The 13,114-nt window shown below is 48.3% G+C and overlaps 1 protein-coding gene and 1 pseudogene across 1 annotated transcript; both read right to left on the bottom strand.

The window, feature by feature from the left end:
• Nucleotides 1-485: 485 nt before the first annotated feature.
• Nucleotides 486-11,201, bottom strand: LOC118538461 (glutathione S-transferase theta-1-like). The gene is made up of 2 exons (XM_078060704.1): nt 11,084-11,201; nt 486-592 (listed from the first exon to the last, which is right to left on the bottom strand). The coding sequence occupies exons 1-2, from the start codon at nt 11,193-11,195 to the stop codon at nt 486-488; spliced, it is 219 nt and encodes a 72-aa protein (XP_077916830.1). The 5' UTR covers nt 11,196-11,201.
• Nucleotides 6,170-6,587, bottom strand: LOC144379908 (centrosomal protein 15 pseudogene; annotated as a pseudogene).
• Nucleotides 11,202-13,114: the final 1,913 nt, after the last annotated feature.

The following is a 13,114-nucleotide window of genomic DNA, read 5'->3' as shown; positions in this document are numbered from 1 at the left end:
TTCACTCTTGGCAACCATCATGGGGAAGCTGACCCATAGGGCCTCAGAAGGGGGGTTGTCTTTCGGATAGAGACCAAGACCAGGGCCAAGACAGAAGGTCAAATAAATCACACCTCCGAGTTAGAAGTGTAGGCTCAGGCTTAGCCCAGGTTTATTTCCCAAACTGAAAACAAGATGCAGTGATTAAAGGAGATAAGATCTGGCTATTCCGTTCTCATTGTGGCTTTTAAGCAGCTGTGCAAGATGGTACGGGTGTAGGGACCTGACCTGGGAGCACAGGTGCAGTGGGACTGACCAGGCAAATCACTACTCCTCTGAACCTGCCTCCCATGGGACAGTGGAAATGAAGGTGCTTTGTGAACTGCCACGGTCAAGCGCGGGGACTGGGCTTCCCGGCTCACCAGATCATGGCCAGCACCAGAGGCATCAGCTTCTGCTTTATGGTGGGGTCTGCAGGTGGAGAGTCCTTGGCCTTCAGGATGACCTCATGGGCCTCCCGGAAGAGATCCTTCCCCACTGCTGCCTCCACACGCTGGCACCATGCCGCCAACCTGGGTCGACCTTCGAAGACTTGGCAGCCAGCACCCACAGGCTGCAGGGAGAAAGGGAACAGGATGAGGGTGGATGGGTAAGGTCAAGGATGGCAGCATCTGCCTGGTTTGGGGACCCCAGAGCTCCAGAAGAGGCTTCCACACACAAGCCTGGCACATGGCCAGGTGGGGGGCAACATAAGCCCAGGGCCCTCCCTGCCTGGCAGGCCACCCTATCCATAGCACTCACATGCATCAGCTCCGTGATGGCTACCAGATCAGCCAGCGAGATGTGAGGCCCGGTGAGAAAGGCCTTGTTCTGGAGGAACCTGTCCTCAAGCAACTGCACGGTCACATCCAATTCAGCCGGCGTGGCTGCCAACATCTCAGGAGATACTGGCTCACCCAGGAAAACAGGGAACATCACCTGGGAGGTGGGGAGGCAAAGTAGAGGGTTAGGGGCCAGCCCAGCCTCAGGGGCAGGAAGGCAAGTGTGCCTCCCCCGCCCCAGTTTGAGCTACTTTCTGGTTCCATGCGCCTTTCTTCTAAGGCTGGGCTAGGCCCGCAGGGAAATTCCCAAAGGACCACCTCTCCCAAAAATATTCCTGCTTCCGTGTTCTCTGATGGCTGAGCCTCGGGGGCATCTGACAGAAGGACCCAAACTCAGGGGGGGACTTGAACCATGAATTTTATACTTTGGAAGTATAAATCTAGCCTAGGGACAGTCTATGTTATAACCTCCTTCCCCCTGAATGTAAAGTCAGTACCTCTTACTGTATAATTAGGAGGATGAGCTTGTAAGGTTTCCACTCTGCCATTTACAAAGCGTGTGACCTAAAGCAAAATACCCAAACCCTCTGAGCCTCAATTTCCTCATCTACAATATAGAAATAATAGTACATGACTCCTCTTGTAAATGGAAAAGTGGGACCCAGAAAGAGAGGGACAGTCAGTTGCCCGAGATGGCACAGCCAAGAAAAGACTAAGCCAAGAGTAGAAGGGACATTTTCTGGCAACAAGCTACCAGGAACTAAGGAGGAGGGCCAGGAAAGAGTGGTGTCTAGGATTCTGGGAGGAAGGTGTTTTGGGGGAAGCCATCAACAGCCTCATGGGTTGGCAGAGCTGTCGGGAGATACTAGTGGATGGGGAGCAAGGGAAGACTGCTTCATGCTTCATTTGGTAAAGTTGCTTGGGGGAGCCTGGGATTTAGGTAAACAGGACTAGGATTGTACATGAGCCCTGGCTTCGGGCTTCAGTTTCCTCCTCCATACAAGGTAGAGAGAATCAGCAGTCGCCCACTGGTGCCCTGGAGGCCAGCCCTAAGCTAATGACATTCCTTTGGCTACAGAGTTTCTAAAAATACGGATCGGGGCGCCTGGGTGGCTCAGTCAGTTAAATGTCCAGCTCTTGATTTCAGCTCAGGTCATGATCTCAGTATCATGGGATTGAGCCCCACGTCGGGCTCCACACTAGGCATGGAGCCTGCTTAAGATTCTCTCTCTCTCTGTCCCTCCCCTCCCCACTCTCTCTCTAAAAAAATAATAATAGTAAAAATAAAAATATAGATCCGTTGCTGAAATGGGGGCATTTCATATAGGAGTCCAGATTTCCAGCTTCTTTTTCTTTCTTTTTTTTAAGATTTTATTTATTTATTTGAGAGAGAGAGACAGAAAGCAAGCACAAGTGGGTGGAGGGGCAGAGGGAGAGGGAGAAGCAGACTCCCCTCTGAGCAGGGAGCCCAACTCAGGGCTCAATCCCGGGACCCTGGGATCAAGACCTGAGCCAAAGGCAGACGCTTAACCGACAGCCACTCAGGTGCCCCTCCAGCTTCTTTTTCATGTAAAGGGTGCTGGCCACAGGGTATCCCTGCTCAGTATCTAAGGCTGATGTTGGGGAGAAGCCACTCCTTCAGGAGGGCACAATGGGCTCTCACTCTGCACAACTGACCTAGCCCTCCTCCCTCATTTTTTATCGTCCTCACCCCTGCAAGAGATTGTCTACATTTCCATTCTGTTCTGGTTTGGTTGATCCAAAAATCTTAGTGTTTTTTTTTAATTTTTATTTTTTTTTAAGATTTTATTTATTTATTTGACAGAGACACTGCGAGAGAGGGAACACAAGCAGGGGAGTGGGAGAGGGAGCAGCAGGCTTCCCGCAGAGCAGGGAGCCCAATGCAAGGCTCGATTCCAGGACCCTAGGATCATGACCTAAGCCGAAGGCAGACGCTTAACGACTGAGCCACCCAGGCGCCCCAATTCTTAAGGTTTTAAAGAGTGGTTTTGTTCCTCTTTAAATATAAAAGATCATAGTAGGGTAATAAATACATTCTGATTTATTTATATAATGAATTACTATAGAGTAGTTAAAATGGATAAATTAGATCCACCCATGGCAATACAGAAAAATGTACATTGCAGAGTGATATGAGAGCATTTATATAAAATTTTAAACACTCAAGGCAAAACTTTATTTTGCCTATGACGACACCTAAGTGTAATAATGCATAAAATCGTGAACTGGAAGACTCCCACCAGATCCCAGAGCAGAATGGCCTCTCAGGAAGGAATGAGGGCAACGAAGAGGACTTTTGAATTTTTGTCCTCTGTTTCTGTTTTATATAAGAAATGAGAGGAGACAGAGAAATAAAGCCCATGACCCACAATTAGCCATACACTTCAAAAAATAAGGAATCCCACTTCTTTTTTTTTTTTTAATGTTATTATGTTATGTTAGTCACCATACAATACATCATTGGTTTTTGATGTGGTGATCCACGATCCATTGTTTTCGTATAACACCCGGTGCTCCATGCAGTACGTGCCCTCCTTAATACCCATCACCGGGCTAACCAATCCCCCCTCCCCCTCCCCTCTAAAACCCTGTTTGTTTCTCAGGTCCATAGTCTCTCATGGTTCATCTCTCCCTCCAATTTCCCCCCTCCACCATTTTTCCCTTCCTTCTCCTAATGTCCTCCATGCTATTCCTTATGTTCCACAAATAAGTGAAACCATATGATAATTGACTTTCTCTGCTTGACTTATCTCACTTAGCATAATCTCCTCCAGTCCCATCCATGCTGATATAAAAGTTGGGTAGGAATCCCACTTCTGATAAGGACATCAACATCACAAAACCATAGCTCCCATCGTAACAACGGTGGAAAGAACATAATCTTATCTTTCTTTAAAGCTATCAAAGAGTTATAGAACTTTTAAAAATAAAAAATAAAAGAAGGGGCAAAAAAAGAAAAAGAAAAAAAGCCGAAACCTATGAGTCTGATATGGTAGCCGCTAGGGACTAGCTCTTGAAACGTGGCCGGTCCTAACTGAGTTGTGCTGCGCATGCAAAATACACACCAGATTCCAAAGACACAGTACAAGAAAAGAATGCAAAATAGTGCATTAATGATCTTTCTACTGATTACATGTTACTATAATTTTTAAAATTTTTAATTATGGTAAGAGACACGTAGCATAAAATTTCCCATCTAACCATTTTTAAGTGTACAGTTCCACGGCACTAAGCACATTCACACCAGAAGCATGTACAACTATCACCGCAGAGATAGTATAGGGAAAGCAAGAGGGACTAAGCTCCTGTGAAAGTCACCAGTCTGAGACAAGGGTTAAAAGTTTCCATAAGAAAAAAAAAAGTTTCCATAAGCTTGGAGACAAATATCTCCTTCTGGGAAAGGGAATGAATGAGAGATAAGAGCCATGAGGGAGTAATGGTTGCCTGGGCAAAATTAGAAGTAACAATTTAAAGCCTGCTTGCACAAGTATTTCCATTTTCCAGAAGCCCTAGAAGAATGTCGACCATGAAGAAAAGCATCTTGTGATTGTCTTGTGTCCACTAAAAAGTGACGCCCACAAGATAATGACCGTGGGACTGAAGGACACTTCCCCATTCCCAGCCCCTCACCCTTTGGAGAAGTGCCTTTATAAGCCTCACACGCTACCGAGGGGGGTAGCGACATTCCTCTTTCTTGTCGGCCCCCTTTTATACAAGCTATCTCTAATAAACTCCACCTGTTTTCTTGCTCTCAAGTTCAGTGTTCATTTCTATAACATTGAGACTCAGGAACCTAGACTCAGGGGTTGAGTAACACCACCAACCATCTCCAGAACTTACTCATCATCCCAAACTGAAACTGTCCGCATTAACCAAAACTTCCCATACCCTCCTCCCCCAACCCTTGACAGCCATCCTTCCACTTCTTTGTCTTTAGGAACAGAACTACTTTAAGGATCTCATATAACTGGAATCATACATGGCTAGCTCAGACAGAAGAGCATGTGACTCTTTTTTTTTTTTTAAGATTTTTTTTTTCATTTGACACAGAGAGAGAAATAGAGAGAGAGTGCACAAGCAGGGCGAGTGGAAATCAGAGGGAGAGGCAGAAGCAGGCTCCCCACTGAGCAAGGAGCCCAGGACCCTGGGGATCATGACTGAGCCACCCAGGTGCCCCCTACCTTTTTTTTTTTTTTTTAGTCAGAACAACCAGTATTCACTGTTTAGATGAGAATGACAATAAATGATTTTTTTTATTTTTATTTTTTTTTATTTTTTAAAGATTTTATTTATTTATTTGAGAGAGAGAGAGAATGAGAGACAGAGAGCATGAGAAGGAGGAGGGTCAGAGGGAGAAGCAGACTCCCTGCCAAGCAGGGAGCCCGATGTGGGACTCGATCCCAGGACTCCAGGATCATGACCTGAGCCGAAGGCAGTCGCTTAACCAACTGAGCCACCCAGGCGCCCAATAAATGATTTTTTTTTAAAAAAATGACACACATAACACTTATTTAAAGACTTACTTAATAAACAGTCCACCTTTCAATATTAGCTCTTAACACTTCCATGGGATTGGCAGAAAGCAAATTCGTGACCCTGAAGTAATAGTAGGTCTCAAAGTGATAGAACCTGAGACTTGTCAGCTGATTCTCCTATCTTCATGTCATCGAGGAGGTAATGGGACAATATGAACATATTCGATTCCTAAGGTACCCTAAATGACCCACATATTCTTTAATATTCAGCTGTACTAAACAGGTTTTTTTGAAAAGAGTATGTGAAGAAGTTATCACTGCGCCTCATTGTGAACGGTATTTTCTGCTTCATTCTCATTTTCTTTTTTTTTTTTTAAAGATTTTATTTATTTATTTGAGAGAGAGAGAATGAGAGAGAGCACATGAGAGGGGGGAGGGTCAGAGGGAGAAGCAGACTCCCTGCCAAGCAGGGAGCCTGATGCGGGACGCGATCCAGGGACTCCAGGATCATGACCTGAGCCGAAGGCAGTCGCTTAACCAACTGAGCCACCCAGGCACCCCTCATTTTCATTTTCAACACCGATAGGATATGGTGCTCTTCCTAAAAGAAACTGTTCCCATTTGGGAATATATTCTTCTACTGATGTCCAGTAAAGAATCTCAAGAGAAGGGTGACTGGGTGGCTCAGTTGGTTAAGCGACTGCCTGCGGCTCAGGTCATGATCCTGTAGTCCCTGGATCAAGTCCCACATCGGGCTCCCTGTTCAGCAGGGAGTCTGCTTCTCCCTCTGAACCTCCTCCCCTCGTGCTCTCTCTCTCATTCTCTCTCTCTCTCTCAAATAAATAAATAAAATCTTAAAAAAAAAAAAAAGAATCTCAAGAGAAACCACCTCTGGTGATGGAATTGGGTGAATCCGGATCTATAGAGACTTTTCTGATGCTTCTATATCCATTAAAAGACCAAGGTTCCTTTTACAAGCAGTCTCAGCTGCTTGCATCTGAGATGCCTTTTCCTTGTTTTCATCCATAAATTTATTCTCCATTTGTTGAAGTAACATTAATCTTTGTGATACTATTTCTTCATGTCTTTTATAAAGGTGAATTTCTTGAGCAAACAAGGATGTCATCTTTAGTCAAAGCTGCCTTATAAGCTTTCTGCTTGACTGAAGAGCCTGGGCCAATGCAGATAAAGATCAAGTGAAGTGCTCTTAAGGCTTAGAGCCTGAAGGCAAATCATCTGGTTGCGTGCAGAAGCTGAAGGTGACTGTCCCAGTCGCACTCGGACCTCATCCGTAAAGCTCTACCTTTTTTTGAACCTAATGTCTAGCACACCATAAAAAAAGGAAGAAAATGTGACCCATAATCAGGAGGATAAAAAAATGGCCAATAGAAATAGACCCACGGGGGACCGACGTATGAAAATTAGCTGACAAAGACTTTTAAGTAACTATTAAAAATATGTTAAAGAATTTAGAAGAAAAGATGGACCAAATGGGTAAACAGATGGTGAATTTCAGCACAGAAATGGAAACTTAAAAAAGAACCAAATGGAATTTCTAGAACTGAAAAATACATGTCTCAAAAAAAGACTGTATTAGGGGCGCCTGGGTGGCTCAGATGGTTAAGCGTCTGCCTTTGGCTCAGGTCATGATCCCAGGGTCCTGGGATCGAGTCCCACATCAGGCTCCTTGCTAAGTGGGGAGCCTGCTTCTCCCTCTGCCTCTGCCTCTCTCTCTCTCTCTCACTCTCATGAATAAATAAATAAAACATTAAAAAAAAAAAAAGACTGTATTAGATGGGTTGGATAGCAACATGGGCACAACAGAAGAAAGAATTAGTGGAGTCAAAGTTAATTTCATAGAGACTATCCAAATGGAACAGAATGCAATGGTGCTTTAGCCCCTTTGGGGCAATGACCTCAGGGCCTCACCTAATGCCACAGGGCCCAGAGGCAGCTTCTCCACAGGGCTGTGTGCTGCCATGCCAGGTACTCATCCCCAAGGGCGCAGGCCTGTACATCCTGGGGGTACAGTGGTTGGGGACTTTATACTTGCGGGTCAGGTAGAGCAGGATGGCCACGCTGCAGGGGAGGGATGACATGATGGGTGGAGGAAGGACACTGTGCTAGGGGCTTAATCAGAGTTCCTTCTTTAATCTTCCTGACGATGTGCCAAGGTATTTACCTCACTTTCCAGAGAAGGAAGCCAGGCTTAGACAGTGAAGGGACTTGCCCAGGGCACAGAGCCTTTGGTGGCAGGGCTGAGAGTCTTTCTGAGGCTAACACACGAGCTCATCCTACCACCGGGCAAAAGCCCACAGCAGAGTATCCTGCCAAGTGTTCAGAGACAGTCTCTGATCAGAGGGTCAGAGGGCTTCCTGGAGGAGACACCATCAAAGCTGAGCCTTAAATAAGCTCAGTTCTTTCCAGTTTGCATCCATTCTCATCCTCTGGCATCCAGACCAGCCTCAGATGGCCTGACTGCTCAAAAAGGCATTCCTCTCAACCTTCTGTTCTCCCTAAAGCACCCAGTAGGAAACACTGGGGCTGCTGCAGGATCATGGAACAGCAGAAAAGACCAGGCCCCTGGAGCTCTCCTCCTGCCCTAGGTTATGAGGGCTACCATGGTGTTGGGACAGGGATGGACCTGGAAGGCCCCTGAGGATGCACGAATTTGGGGCCATAGGAAAGCTTTCAGGAACTTGGGGTACCCCAAGGGTTGTGCACCCCAGCCAATAAGGGCAGAAAACCTCTGTTCCCTATTAAGAATCCTGTATCCATGCCCTGGCTTAACAACTCACTTGTCTGTACAAGAGCTCCTTTTCCTCCCAGCGAACGGTTCAAACCACCTCTGGGGAGGACTGCAGGTCCCCGGGAGTCACAGACCTCCTGACAGTGAGAAAAGACACAGAAGAATGCAGAAATCACACAATGCTCCTGGCAGGTACCATGGGTACTCAACACTGGGTGACACAAGGACCCAGGACAGTAGAGAGCAGCAGAAAGAAAGAAAAAATGACACTGGCATAATGTTAGGAATTCTTGGAGGGATGCACCCATCTCACAATTCCAGAGATACGTTCTAAAACTTTAAGTTCTGCTTGTTATGGGAGGGGTGACTCAGGTGACAAAAGGCGCCAAACTGGGAAAAGACTTGACCTTTTCACTTCTTGGGACCTGTTGTGATGTAAAACACCCACTTGTCTCATGGTCCTCCCTCGGGTGACGCCCACTCAGGGAGGCTGCAGCCCAGACTTGGAGCCACTGGGTAGCCTAGACGCCCATGGGCCATCTCGAGCCAGAGCACTGCCCCTGCCCTGCCCTGCACCCCTGCCCTGGGGTACTCTCACCAACAACCACAGGATGGGTACAGAAGTAAAATAGATGTTTACTTGTCCAAGCATCCTTGTGAACTGGACCGGCGGGCAGGCAGGGGTCCGGGTTCCAGCCCTGACTCTCTATGGGATGTTGGGCTAAGAGCCCTTCACCTCTGAGGATTTTAGTTTTTTGTCTCTGAAATAGAGAGTTAGGGGGCGCCTGGGCGGCTCAGTCGGTTAAGCAGCCAGCTCTTGGTTTGGGCTCAGGTTATGATCTCAGGGTCCTGGAATCTAGCCCGTGTTAGGTTCTGAGCTCAGCAGGGAGTCTGTTTGTGGATTTTCTCTCTTCTCCCTCTTCCTCTGCCTCTCACTCTGCTCACTCAAGCTCTCTCTCTCTCTTTAACATACGTACATACATACATAAAATAAAATTAGAGGGTTAGGACAAGATGGTTCCAGTGAGTTCTGGTAGCAGTCCCAGGGCCCCAGTTACCTCTCAGCCAAGGTGAAGTTTCCATCCTTCAAAGCAGGCACCTTCTTCAGGGGGTTCACCTGGGCAAAGGCATCACTGAGGTGCTGGCCTGCAGAGAGCCCATCATGGTGGGTGAAGGAGGAAACACTGAGCCCTGCCCACTCCCTACCATGCCCAGGCCCCAATTTCATGGCTCTTCTCCAGCCCCCAGGTGCTCTCCTGCATGGCAAAGGCTAGTGAGGGCCACTTTGGGAGAAACGGGATACTGCTCTGCCAAATGTTGCAAAATGGACCTCGACAGCCCATGCCAAGTCCCATTGGGCCCAAGCTCCACCCGCAGCCCAAGGTGCGGGATATGATGCTTCAGCTGGGCCTTCACACTCACCGCACCCACCACCTTTGCACCATCCCCGGCCTCATTAAGTACACATTCAGGGTGCCCCAAGCTGCCAGAGGAGGGTGGCTGGTCACCCGAACGGCGCTCTGATTTCTTACAGTGCCCCTTTCCCTGTGGACTCTAAGGTAAGGTCACCAAACACAGAGAAGTGGCTTTTTCCTGGTATCTATTTACTTGCAAACAACTTCCACCAGCTCCTCTGTGTCCCCTTGTTCACCCTGCCCTGGCCACTGGGGACACAGGGCTGGCCCTGCCTTTAGGCTCTGCTGGAGCTGGAACAGTCACATTTTTGTCCCACCTACAGCCTCCCAAAAGGTACAGCCCCATGTCCCCCAGGATCCTGGCCTCTGCTTGAGTTTGTGGGCATGGCTCCTACTCCTGCAGATGCAGTCAGAGAGAAGCTTCTGAAGAGCATTTAGGCTTATCGCCACCCTGCTCAACAGCCTTCAGTGGCTCCCCATTACCCCAGGATCAGGTGGAAGCTCCTCGAAGCCATACATGATTGCCTTAACACTCTAGCCTCAAACACACCCACTATCCTCCCTTTTCCCTCCCTTCAGACTGAGCCTTCACCAGACACACCTGCCCTGCTCTCCTAGTGAAACACACCGCTCTGCACCCTTTATTTAACAGTCTGGCTGGGATGTTCCTTTGTCCCCATGCGCTGTCCCCTATACTCTGCAGAGGTAACCCCTGGGCAGGACAAGTGGGAAATCCCCCCAGGAGAAGATGGGAGAAGATGATGATTCAGGCAGAGAGACAGGCCAGTACAAAGGCACAAAGGCAGGCAAGGGCCCAACCGTGGTAGGGAAGTGATGGTGGGGGGGAGTCTCAGCCAAGTAGAGTTACCCTACTTGCCCACCCAGCAATACCTGGGTTCTGCTTCCCTCTTTCCCCCCAGATGCCTGCTGTGTCCCTGGAGCCTTGGGAGCCTGCCAGAGAAACACACCCTCCAGCTCAGAGTGCAGGGCTCAGTAAGCTCAAACACACCCTCCAGCTCAGAGTGCCCGGCTCAGCAAGCTCCGGCAGCCTCCCCTGCAGTCTCCCCTCAGGCTCCCGGCGTACCCCCTGGGGTGCCCCTCCCAGCAGAAACAAGAAGGCAGAGGTAAAGCAGGAGAAGGCAACGCAGAAGTAGGGACAGAGGGGGACCCCCAGTGCAGACTGGGCCGATGCATAGCGCAGGGCTGGAAGGTCGGGACCCTGGTGACTGCTGTGGCAGATTTTCGGCAGTTGGGGACCACAAAGGAGGGAGTCGGCTCTGCCGCAGTCTCTATGCTCGACCCCCTAACCCCCCACCTCCTGCCCCCATCTCTTTTCTGGAGGTCCTCTCTCCCTATGTCCAGGTACACCCTGTTTTTGTTCACCAGGTCTCTCTTTTTCCTCAAGCTCCCCACCCCTTCACTCGGCCTCGGCGGAGCCCCATCGTCTATCCCGCGGGACCCAGCAGAGTTTGGGGGATTACCCTACTCTGGGATCTCCCTGGTGGCTCACCTTTTTCAGCAATGGCCCTAAGAAGGGTTTGGCGCCGGACGTCCTCTTAAGCAATTTTTGGGCTCCCCGTTCCTCCCCGATCTCTCGGTTCCCAAACCCAAGCCTGGGCCCACTTTTGGGCAGGTCCACCGGGCGCAGCTCGAAGGGAATGCTGTTCTTCTCGGCGAAGATGTAGACGGCGCGGCAGGGCTGGGACAGCAGGTCCAGGTAAAGCTCCAGGCCCATGGCGGGGGCCGCAGGACCGGACTCGCGACCCCAGGGACTCCGCGAACCCGAGCGCAGCCAGGAAACGCACTCGGTCGTGGGGCCACGCTCCCCGTTGGGTGGCTGCGGGCACCCAGGCACTTGGGTCCAATCGCTGGAGCGGCTAGGGGCGTGTCTGAGGGATTGGGACCAAGAGCGCAGGGCCCAGCCGGCGGGGTGGTGACGCGATGGTCGCCCCTCCAAGGGTCCCGCCGAGGGTCCCCAGTCCTTTGTGACTATCTTATTTCACTTACCATGGTGTCTTCAAGGTTCATCCACGTTGTCGCTGTCAGAGTTTCCTATCATCTCCATTTTAGAGATGTCGAGATTGAGGCAAGAAGTGATTATGGACCCAGAAAGTCTGGTTCCAGAGTCCCTGTTCCTAAGAACACTCCCGAGACCGTGATGCTAGCAATGGCACAGCCTCGGGCCTTATGTTTAGCATTTTGTGGTAACTCACTCGGCTCAGATTGCATTTCCTGTAATTTGGCAGCCTTTGTCTTCCTGCTCCTGCCAGCACAGTGCATCACATTCCCTGAATTTGTTTCTTCCCGGCTCTGGGCCTCAGTTTCTCCATCTTTAAAATGATGGGGAGAGATCCAACAACCCCACTTCTGGGCATATATCCAAAGGAAATGGAAACAGGATATGAAAGAGATAGTTGCACCCCCACGTTGATTGCAGCATTCTTCACAATAGCCAAGACATGGAAATAACTAAGTGTCCGCCAAGGAAGAATGGATAAAGAACATGTGGTATATATACACAATGGAATACTATTCAGCCATGAGAAAGAAGGAAATCCTGCCATTTGTGACAACCTGTATGGACCTTGAGGGCATTATGCTGAGTGAGATAGGTCAAACAGAAAGACAAATACAGTGGAATCACACTTATTTGTGAAATCTAAAAAAAGCCAAACTCATAGAGGCAAAGTAGAATGGTGGTCACCAGGGGCTGGAAGGTGGGAAGACTGGAAAAATGTGTAAGAGTACAAACTTGCAACTAGGAGATAAATAAGTTGTGGAGATCTATCACAACATAATGGTTATTAGTCAACAACATTTGTTGTCAACAATATAGACAACAACTGTATTACAATTTCCAAGTTGCTAAGAGACTAGATCTTAGTTATTCTCCCTATGAAAAAGAAATGATAATTAGGTGACATAATAGAGTGTTAGCTCACATTACAATATATAAATGTATCAAATCAACAAGTTGTACACCTTAAACTTCCACAATGTTATGTCAGTTATATCTCAATAATAAATAGGTAGATAGATAGATAAAATAATGAGGAGGCTAGAGCCCTACAGGGCCCTTACAACTCATCACCCCTGGACTCACCTGCTGAGCCTCAGTCTCAGGCCTGTTCCTTACTACCCCGGGATCCCCCAGAGCATGCCACCTGGCTGGTCACATGGCATCAGTGTCATTTCTTAACATAAGTCCAACTGAAAATGCATCCGCAAGAACATAACGTTTTCTACACAGTAAGAAAGCTCTTTGCAAAGAAAGCAAATGTTGGTAATAATGATTTTCAACTGAAAAAAAAATTTAAGGAGGGATGAGAACTTCAGATTTCAGATGTTGAAGTTTGAAAAAGGACCTAGACACTCAGAGGAGGCAAGTTACTCGATCCCCATGTCCCGCTGACCCTAGTCAGCACCCCAGGAGGAGCTGGGCAGGATCCTGTCTAGGGCCCAGCCTCAATCTTGAAGGCTCAAAATCTAATTTGGCCCATGTTCCAGAATTAATCTTTTTCTTAGGATCTGAACTCACAAGAGACTGATGGATTTCTTATTTTATAGAAAAAGAGATAAAGGCCATTTAGACATAATGCTCCCAACCAATGCTCAGAGCACTCTAGAAGTGTTGTCTCCCAGCAAACCTGGGGA

The sequence above is a fragment of the Halichoerus grypus genome, chromosome 13 (genome assembly GCF_964656455.1).
Source record: "Halichoerus grypus chromosome 13, mHalGry1.hap1.1, whole genome shotgun sequence".
In the NCBI taxonomy this organism is placed as follows: domain Eukaryota; kingdom Metazoa; phylum Chordata; class Mammalia; order Carnivora; family Phocidae; genus Halichoerus; species Halichoerus grypus.
The sequence above is the reverse complement of the archived record's forward strand: the minus strand, read 5'-3'. Positions and strand labels throughout refer to the sequence as shown.

Excerpts from the sequence above, each read along its gene's own strand:
- LOC118538461 (XM_078060704.1), bottom strand. The coding sequence starts at position 11,195 with ATGGGCCTGGAGCTTTACCTGGACCTGCTGTCCCAGCCCTGCCGCGCC. Across the intron at positions 593-11,083 it reads CCCGGTGGACCTGCCCAAAA|CCTGTGGGTGCTGGCTGCCA; the intron begins GTGGGCCCAGGC and ends TTCTCCCTGCAG.